The sequence below is a fragment of the Orycteropus afer genome, unplaced genomic scaffold (assembly GCF_000298275.1).
Source record: "Orycteropus afer afer isolate SDZICR_OR568_19922 unplaced genomic scaffold, OryAfe1.0 scaffold00196, whole genome shotgun sequence".
NCBI lineage: Eukaryota > Metazoa > Chordata > Mammalia > Tubulidentata > Orycteropodidae > Orycteropus > Orycteropus afer.
In genome coordinates, this window is record NW_006921783.1 from 2,857,556 (window position 1) to 2,866,444 (window position 8,889).

At 58.9% G+C, this 8,889-nt stretch overlaps 1 protein-coding gene across 1 annotated transcript in view; it reads right to left on the reverse strand.

Moving 5' to 3' along the window:
- Positions 1-1,089: 1,089 nt before the first annotated feature.
- TBX2 (T-box transcription factor 2) overlaps positions 1,090-8,889 on the reverse strand; it is a 9,498-nt gene continuing 1,698 nt past the window's right edge. Inside the window, exons 2-8 of the mRNA XM_007947876.2 lie at positions 8,719-8,889; positions 7,335-7,602; positions 6,257-6,403; positions 5,054-5,130; positions 4,797-4,960; positions 3,714-4,351; positions 1,090-1,542 (exon numbers count right to left, since the gene is read on the reverse strand). Coding sequence (XP_007946067.2) covers positions 1,090-1,542; positions 3,714-4,351; positions 4,797-4,960; positions 5,054-5,130; positions 6,257-6,403; positions 7,335-7,602; positions 8,719-8,889 — 1,918 coding nt within the window. The remainder of the gene's footprint in view (positions 1,543-3,713; positions 4,352-4,796; positions 4,961-5,053; positions 5,131-6,256; positions 6,404-7,334; positions 7,603-8,718) is intronic.

Here is an 8,889-nt window from a genome sequence, read left to right on the forward strand (position 1 = left end):
GCCCCAGGCGCGTCTCGGCCCCCCGGGTGCAGCTGCCGCCGAGCGGGGGGCGCCCAATCCTCGGTCCCCTCCCTCCAGTTCTTCCTCACGCGCCAGCGGCGCCCCGAGCCCCTCGCGGACCACAGAGCGCACAGCGCCGTTCACTTCGCATTGCAGCGTTTTATTGTTTTCTCGCGTTTTTATCGTTTCGTTCTCGCTCGGGAGCGAAAAGTGAAAACCTGAGGTGGAACCCGCGGGCTCTAGAGAGAAGAGCCCGGGTGGAGGGGCCGAGGGGTCGGCAGGGTGGCGGCCGCAGGGCCTTCCCCCGCGGCCAAGAACCCCCAGCCCTGTACAATATAGATGCTCATGTAAAATGAAAAAAAAAAATTAAATGCTATGAGTTAATCACTAAATATTATATACACAGCAATGTACACCTTTGAATAAATTAATACCAATTTGCATATTCTGGGAACCTTAAAGCTTATTTACACAAATGACCATTTATTTCATAAATATCTTTTTTTCCCTGGGGGCTCAAGGCAGACGTGCCACTCCCTGCACTGACTCAGGGGTGAGAGGGGGGCTATCTCTTGGGGGACGAGATGGTGGGACCAAAAAGACAGGGCTCCTCCTCAAAGTCCCAGCTCAGGTCTACACTGACTTAAGTCTACAAAGACCCAGCACCCCCCACCCCAACTTTTCACGTCGTGCAGGCCAGAGGCCAGGGGCTTGGAGGCTGCATCCGAAGCATCCACCCCTGGCCCTTGCCCTGCTGGTTCCCGAGGGAACTTCTGGGCCCAGCATGAGGCCTTCTCCACAGCGCTGGGGAACTCAGATGCCCTGGCCGATGCCACCTTTACACCGGAGCAAATCTGGACCGAGTCCAGTGGCTCCAAATCGACTCCTTCCGGCAGCCAGATCCCATGTTGAAGCCCAGGGAAGTGTACCACCAGGCCCCGGTTGGCCGGGCAGAGCTCTATTCCGGCGGCTGCAGCCCACTTTTGCTCCTTTATTTAAATAAATACCCATTCTGTGCTGTACACGTCCCAAGCAGCAGGGGCAGGCAGCCCGGGAGGCCTGCGTGGCAGCGGAGCGGCGGGGGGTCCCTCATTTGGGCGACTCCCGGCTGGGGGAGAGGGCTCTCTGGCTCTCCAGCCCACTCACCAGTCTCTGGATGCTCTGCAGTTCACTGGCCGCCTCCTTGGCTGAGCCGCTGGGTGACAGGGCACCGCGGGGCGGGGCCCCCACTTTGCGAAGAGCCAGCTCCGGCAGAGGGCTGGGCTCCCGGCTGTTGCCGCCTGCAGCCTTGGAACCATCGGCGGCCAGCCCGGTGGTGAGGAGGCTAGTGCTAGGTGGGATGGTGACCGGGATCTGGTAGGGGCTGAAGCGCAGGCGGGGCCGGGCACTGCCCAGGAAGGGGCTCCGCGACAGGGAGCCAGCGGCGGCAGCGGCTGCGGCGGCAGCACTGGTGGCCGGCAAAGCAGAGGCCGCTGCGGCAGCTGCAGCCATGTAGGTGTAGGGGTAGGGGAAGAGGCCTCCGAAAGTGGGCATCGGGATTCCCTGAGGAAACAGAACAAGGCTAGGGTTAGACATCTCACTAAGGCGTCTCTCTTGAAGTGTGGCCTTTGTGCAGGAAGGCAATGCTACAACGGGAATGCTTGCCCTGCTGTTTTAGGGATATAAAACCAGAGTTCACATAACTCCAATCCCAGGCAACACAAGCAGGCATGAGCCAGTGGACCTCACCATCAGCCCTTAGGAGAGGAACTTACTTCAGGCTGGGCTGCTAAGCCTGGCGCCATCAAGCCCTTTGCTAGGCATTTTAGGGCATCATATAGAAGTAAGGGGAAGGACATTCCAGGTGGCTGAACTATATGCACAAAGCCCTAGAGGGAGGAAACAGAACAGGCATAGGGCCAGGTGGTGAACTCTGCTGTCTTGGGCGAGGTTCTGCTCCCTTGGAACTGTGTCCTCCCCACCTCTCCTAAGTGCAGCTATTTCAAAGTCACAGGCTAGAGGAGGAAGCTTTGTAAATTCTCCTTCTGTCTGCCCACCTGCTCAGGGGGCTCCTGCCTGGGCCAGGAGAAGGGACTAGACGCCAAACCGATCATAAAATGGCTTGAATGTTCTACAAAGACTTCCTGGTGGCACCTCAGTGGCAGCTGTAGAGGGAATGCAAAGTCCTTGCCTGCAGAAAGCACATGGGCCCGGAACCCCTGGGCAAACACCATCTGAGTCCATGAAGCCTGGCTTGTGTATTAGCTGACCTTTGAGATGGTGGCTCGCTCCTCAGAGAAAGAACGAGTGCTGGGCTGAGCTGACTATGCTTCCAGGGAGCCTCAGGCCTGGCTCAGGCAGGGAGAAGGAAAGAGCCAGCTTAGTCAGGAGAGAGAAAATAGCCTCCCTGAGAGTCATAAACCCTGGTGGCGCAGGTCAGAAGGAAGGAAGGGGGTTTCTGGGCTCCCAGAATCTGGCCCTACCTGAGGGTCAGCAATGAGCAGAACTGGCCCGGTAACTTAACAGTCAGTGGCTACGCCAACTAGCACTTCCCAAGAGCTGGGGGTGCTCACCCTCACTTTGCACCTGCCCTGACTGTAAGTCCTAACTTCCCACGATCTCTCTGATGCCCATCATCATCACCAGAGTTTGTCTAGAGAGGAAGCATCACATACGTACAGAATTAAGGGCACACATTAGACCTCCAGGCCCTGAATTCCGTGCTTCTCAGGAGCCCTCTCCAGCCCACAGCCCCACATAGGAGATGTCGATCCCTCCAACCCTCCACATACCTCTGTTTAAAACTCATTTTAGAATGCCCACACACACACTTTAAAAATAATATTTGCAACTGAACCCAAGGAGTCTTCTCAGACCAGAACTCCTATTTTCCCTTCCCCTGAGATAAGATCTCCAGGGTTCAATTTGCCAGAAACCTCAGAGGGTAGAAAATGAATGAAGAGATTCCAAATCTTTCCACAGGGAATATTCCACCCAACCAACCAAAGAGGCCGCCTTCCCCATCTGATCTCCTTTATTGTGCCGCTGGCCACATTTTCATAAATTCTCCCATGGGAGTTCGGAATTTCAACCTGGGCCTGGGGAGCTGGGTTCCCCTTCCCTGAGATGTGGCAGGGACAAGGGTAACTGGGGGGACCTGAGGTAGGCAAAGGACAGCCTGATCTTTGTCAGGCCAGGGGACTTCCTACAGGCCAGGGGACAGGACAGAGGCAGCTGGGAGGTGGACCATTTTGGTGGTCAGTTGTCCAGAAAGTGTTACAAACTTTCCCCCTCTCTTTGTCTAGCCATCCTGACCTTTCAGAGACTGAGAGTGAACCAGGGGCTTCTGTTCCCAACAAAAATTTCCTGAGCACAGGAAAGTGTGTTTCACAAATGCCAGAAGCAGCCCCAGTCTGTTACAGCAGAAAGAAACCTGATAGGTGTGTCCCTTATTGCTGGTCTTATAAGGAGGAAACTGAAGCCCAGAGAGGGTTGAGGACTTGCCCAAGGTCACACAGGAGTCAGAAGTTATGCCCTGGACAGACTTCTGACCTGTAGTCTTAGTCTCCCAGAGCTCAAGTGTGCTGGAGAGCGTCAATCCCGCCTGTGCCCCGCAGAATTCTTGCCGCTGGAGGCTCAAGGTGCCTATGGCACCCTTAAGCCCTCTGCCCACCCCAGCCACCCAACTCGCTCCTCCTCCCTCCACCGTGCTGCCACCAGATCACAGGCCTTACCTGAGATGCCAGCATGTGCTGGGAGAGGTGGAACGGGAAAGGAGCAGTGGTGCCTGCCGCCCCGGCTGCGGGGCCCAGACCGCCCGCGTCCAGGCCCGTGGCTGTGCCTGGCCCGCCGCCTCCGCCATTACCACCTCCGCCCGCCACAGAAGCCAGCAGGTGCCCCATGCCCATGGCGGAGAAGGCGCCAGGGCCCATGGCAAACTGTCCGGGGTGCAGGAAGAGCGGCTGACCGGCTCCCAAAGGCCCGAAGAACTGCTGCCCATGTAGGTGGCCAGAGAAGGCCAAGCCAGGCAGGTGTCCCGCGCCCAGGGGGGACGCACTGTCCGTCTGCACCACTAGTGGCGTCAGGGCCGGCTCCTTTCCCTCTCCCGGCTCCTTGCGCCCCTCGTCCTTCCGCCGGCTCTCGGCACGCTCTTTTTCTAGGCCCCGCAGGCCGTATGGCCCGTTCCCGCCGCTTTCCGGCGGCTCCTTGCCCCGCTCCGGGCTGCGCCGCTCCCGGGCGCGTTCGGATTCGCTCAAGCGAGGGGGGCTGGAGCCGTCCAGGCCCGGGCTGCGGCCCAGCGCGGTCCCGGCCCTCTCCTCGCCCGGCCGCTCAGGTTCGAGGTCGCTGTCCGCGGCGCAGGACTTCTCCTCAGCTGCAGGGAGAGAGGACGCACTGGGTCACAGGGTGCAGACAGACCAAGCCCTCTGCCGGTGTGTGGGCCCCTTCGGGGAGACATGTAAATGCCTGCTCTTTCTAGGAGCTTCTCGGACCTAGACCGGCCAGGGCCAGTTGCCGGTCAACTAATCCAAAACCCTTTCTTTCACGATGGAAAGAATTGCACCCTGGAGAAGAAACCTCACTGCCAGAGTAACTAGGGCGCTGCAAAGGACCAGGCTCGGCGTCCAGCCGGATCTTCTGGCTACTAGGTACCACCCTCATAGGGAAGTCCTACGGTGGAAGTCCCAGCCCAGACACACTGGCTGAGGCTTCTCCCACGCCTAAGAGTAATCAGGCGCTGAGCGAAGGGACAGCCCAGTGACCTGAGGAGACCCTCCAGTGTCTCTCCCACCCCGGCGGTCGGGCAATCGGACCCTCACCTCGCGCCCGGTGCAGGCGCAGGGGACTGGGCGCTGCGCCGGGAGAGGGCGGCGGCTCTCGCGCCGGGGGAGGGTCACAGGACGAGGCGTCCGACTCAGCGCCGTCGCGCTCAGGCTTGCAGTGCTCTTCGTACAATCGCAAAGATGGCAGCGTTAGCTGCTTCCTGGGGACGAGCGGAGAGTCGTCAGCTGGGGACACCTTCCTGCAATCCTGCTCTCCCCGCATCCGCCACAGGGCTGTCCCACGCACCCCTCACCTTTTCTCCCGCCGGCCGTTCCCGGTGTCCCTGAAGCCCTTAGCGAACGGATTGTTGTCGATCTTCAGCTGCGTGATCTGCGGGAATGGAGTCAGCGGCGCCAGGTCAGACCGAGACTCTACCAGCCCGGCCAGGGGTTCTCGGAGGTCAGCGCCTCCCGGCCGCCAAGGGGACACGGAGGGAGAGTCCACACGGTACCCGCCCCCCTGGGCCTTTCCTGGGATCGAACGTCTGCAGCCGGAAGGCGAGGTGAGGCCAGTGGGCAGGGCTCGCGCAAAGCCAGAAGGTCTCTGCTCCAACAAAACCTTATTCGAGGAATAATCCCCCTACATGCACACACAAGCCCAAAGCTGTGCGCAGAGCGGAAATCGGCCTAAGCATGCCCAACGCGCGCTGTCACGCAGGTTACACAGACCCTGCACTTGAGCAGGCGTGCACAGGGACAGCAGAGCACACGCAGCTCGCAATTACACTCGAAGACAAATCACACACACAGGCCGGCACACACGCAGATACACACAGACAGAACACCACCCACGGAAACCAAAGGAATTCACACGCTTCCGCATGTGCTCCCCAAACGGCGAATGCACACTCACACGCACACAAAGAAAGCACGACCCGAATGGACCCTCGCAGACTCTTGTTTACATGAAAGAAGAAATGCTAATGGGCACAGGCCTAGTGGGGAGAGGGTGCTTTGCTCCGTTAGAAGGCCGCAAGCGGGAAAGCCCGGGGTGCTGTAGGGGCTTTGTCACCTGACCCATCCTTTGGCTTTCTCAAGAGAGTGAAAACTGGGCTCGGGGACCCTAGCTCCGGGAAAGCCTGGGAAGATTGCCTCAGGCGCCCTCTCCAGTTAACTTTGCATTTCCAAGCCAAGAAATAAACGAATAAAATGTAAAAATGTCAGCGCGGGCCCCGAGCCTCTGCTAATTGCTAAGTAAACATCTCCACCCGAACGAGCGCCCAGCTGTTCGCGCGCGCCCGGGGAGAGCGTGTGTGTACGTGTCTTGAGCCTGGGAGGAGGGCGGAAGGGTGGTGGTGGGTGCTGCGCCTACAGATACAGGACTGGGTGCTGGAGAGCGGACCGGGAGCCCGCCGGGAGGGTGCGGGGGAGCTGGGTGCGGTCTGAGTGGAGAGCTGGAAGCCGGCACGTGTGCGAAGGAGGTGCAGGGGCTGGGTCCGCCGCCTGCCCCCGCACACCTTGTCGTTCTGGTAGGCAGTGACGGCGATGAAGTCTGTCTCGGGAAACACGTAGGTGCGGAAGGTGCTGTAGGGCAGCTTGAGGATGTCGTTGGCTCGCACGATGTGGAAGCGCGGCTGATACTTGTGCATGGAGTTCAGGATGGTCTGCGGGGAGGGGGAGGGTCAGCCAGTAGTCCCAGCTTTTAGCCTGAGCACGTCTGCTCCCACTTCCTCTCCATCTCTCTCTCTTTGACGGTTCTGCCTTTTCCACCCTGCCTTCGTTATTTTTCTCCTTTCTGCTCTTTTTCTCATCTCCATTTCTTTTTCTTCTGTTTTTCTGTCTCAGATTTCTTTCTCATAGTTTCTCTCTCCATTTTCAAATTTTCCCACAGTTGAAAACAAAGCAATCCTGCAAATCCACTCTTTGCAAAGCTCCTAGTACCCCAATGGAGAAAAGACCCGGACATCTTCTGAATGCTCCCTGACTGCCCTTCCTTGGGATTGGAGAAATTCCCTTGTGTTCCATGAACTTCCAACTCACTGGGGCCTCAACTATAGGGAAGGAGGGCAGAAAGGGGAGACCACCCAAACCTACAAAGTCCTGATGGGGCCTCAACCTGTGGCAGGATGCAAAGGTGGCCCTCAGGGAGGCTCTGGAGGAGGGGTGACTTAACTCTTAAATCCTCTCTGAGAGGGCTGGGACTTGGGCGAGGAAGGGCTAGGGACAGGCCAAGGCCACGGACAGACCGAGCTCTTACAGGCCAAGGGCAGGGTGACCTCTCCTGGCCCAGAGGCGGCACTATCTGCTACCCATGTCCCACACCTGACTCTTGCCTGGCCCTGAAGGCCTGACCCTAGGCAAAGTCATGCATGGGCAGTTTGGAGCTTCTCAGCCACCACCCTTGCCATCCCCTTGCCTTGGGGAGTGGAGCCCTCCAGACCCAGGCCCAGCTGGCCAGGCCACAGGGCTTTGATCTGGGCAGGAGCACTCTGGGGATTCCTCCTGTCCTCTCCGCCGGGGAATCCCTCCTCCAAGCTCACCCTCCAGGCCCTGGTGCGCAGTCTCAGACCCCCACCCCCACAGCCACACACTCACAAAGCCGTGCTTGTCAGAGATGTTGTTAGTCAGCTTCAGCTTGTGGAAGGCTACGGGCTTGGCCATCCACTGCTCGCCTGTGGCTGGGCTGTCCGGGTGGATGTACATGCGTTTGGGCATCTCTGGATCCGCCTTGCCTGCGACCATCCAGCGAGAGTTGTGGAACTTATATCGGCAATCATCAGCAGCCACAATATCCATCAGTAGGATGTACTTGGCCTTCTTGTCCAGGCCGCTGACTCGCACCTTGAAGGGAGGAAACATCCGCCTACAAGAAAGAGAAGGAGAGCAAGCCATTGGAACCTGTTTTTTCTGTGCCCATAGCCCTTCTCCCCCTTTTGGTCCCCTCACCAACACTGCCTGAAGGTCCTCCATCTGCGTTTCCCTGTTATCATTGCTGTTCCCTTATCAGCATCCCAGAGACCCCACCTGTAGTTATTACTCCTTGGACATCCCATTTCTGCCCGTCTGACCGTCGTTTATAAGGCCTCCCTCCCATGGGCCAGATGCTCAGATCTGGGAAGTCTTTTTTCTCCCTGATCAGAGATGAAAGCTCAGTCCCAGGAAATAAATCTAGGCCCTCTGGAAACACACGCGTTTCTCCTGAATCTCCCCGAAATTCGTTCAGGGGAAACACTGACTGGGGACCGAAGCTTCCAGAAATAAATTCGGAGAGTGTTTTAGGCAATGGGTTACAGAGCTGAAACAGGGATCCTGATCCAGCGGTTTGGGGGAAGAGGGTGAGCCTGAGGCCTGGATTCTCGCAGGCAGCTGAGTCGGAAGGTGGAAGGGTTGGGCGCTGAGGCTTTCTTCTGCCTTTAAGGCCTGGAGCAGAGGGTGCGTCCCGGGCACCTCCCGCGGCAGCCAGGACGGGACTTCTAGCTGGGTCAGGCCGTGGGGCTGTACAGGCCTGGGGCTGGTTGCTCAGAACCGAGCGGCCGGCGGGAACTGGCAGTCCGGGCGGGCCTAGCGGGACTTGGGTCTCCCTCTGAGCCCGAGGGTCTGAGCAGAGAGTTCCGGAGATGCTGCGCCTCCCCTGAACGCCGGTCCAGACCCGAGGCGGGAACGTGAGCTTGCGGAGCGGAGGGTCTCCGGCCGAGACCCGCCGGGGCGGGGCCACCGGGCCGCCTCCGCTTTAGGACTCAGAGCGGTCGGGTCTGTTTTCTACAAGTATGTTTTCGTTTTATTTCACTCGGGAAATTTTTGATGTTTTAGTTTTAGAAAATTCGCTCCTGTGCCAAACGAGAAAAGTCAATTTCGGTGTCAGTGGAAACGAAGGGTGGTGGTCAGACTGGAGCCGGGAACCGCCAGCCGCAGCCTCGGCGCTGGTCGGTGCCCCCCCCCCCGTCCGCCCGCGCGCCCGCCGGCCGGCCGGCCGTCCTACCTCCCGGACTTGGTGATGACCATCTCAGTGCCCAGCTTATGGAACTGGTCCCACAGCTCCTTGGCCTCCAGCGTCACCTTGGGATCGTCCTCCACCTCGTCCTCAGGCTCCAGGCTCTTAAGCGAGCGCAGATGCGCGGCGGGAGGGTGTGGGCCGAGGGCCGAGACGTGC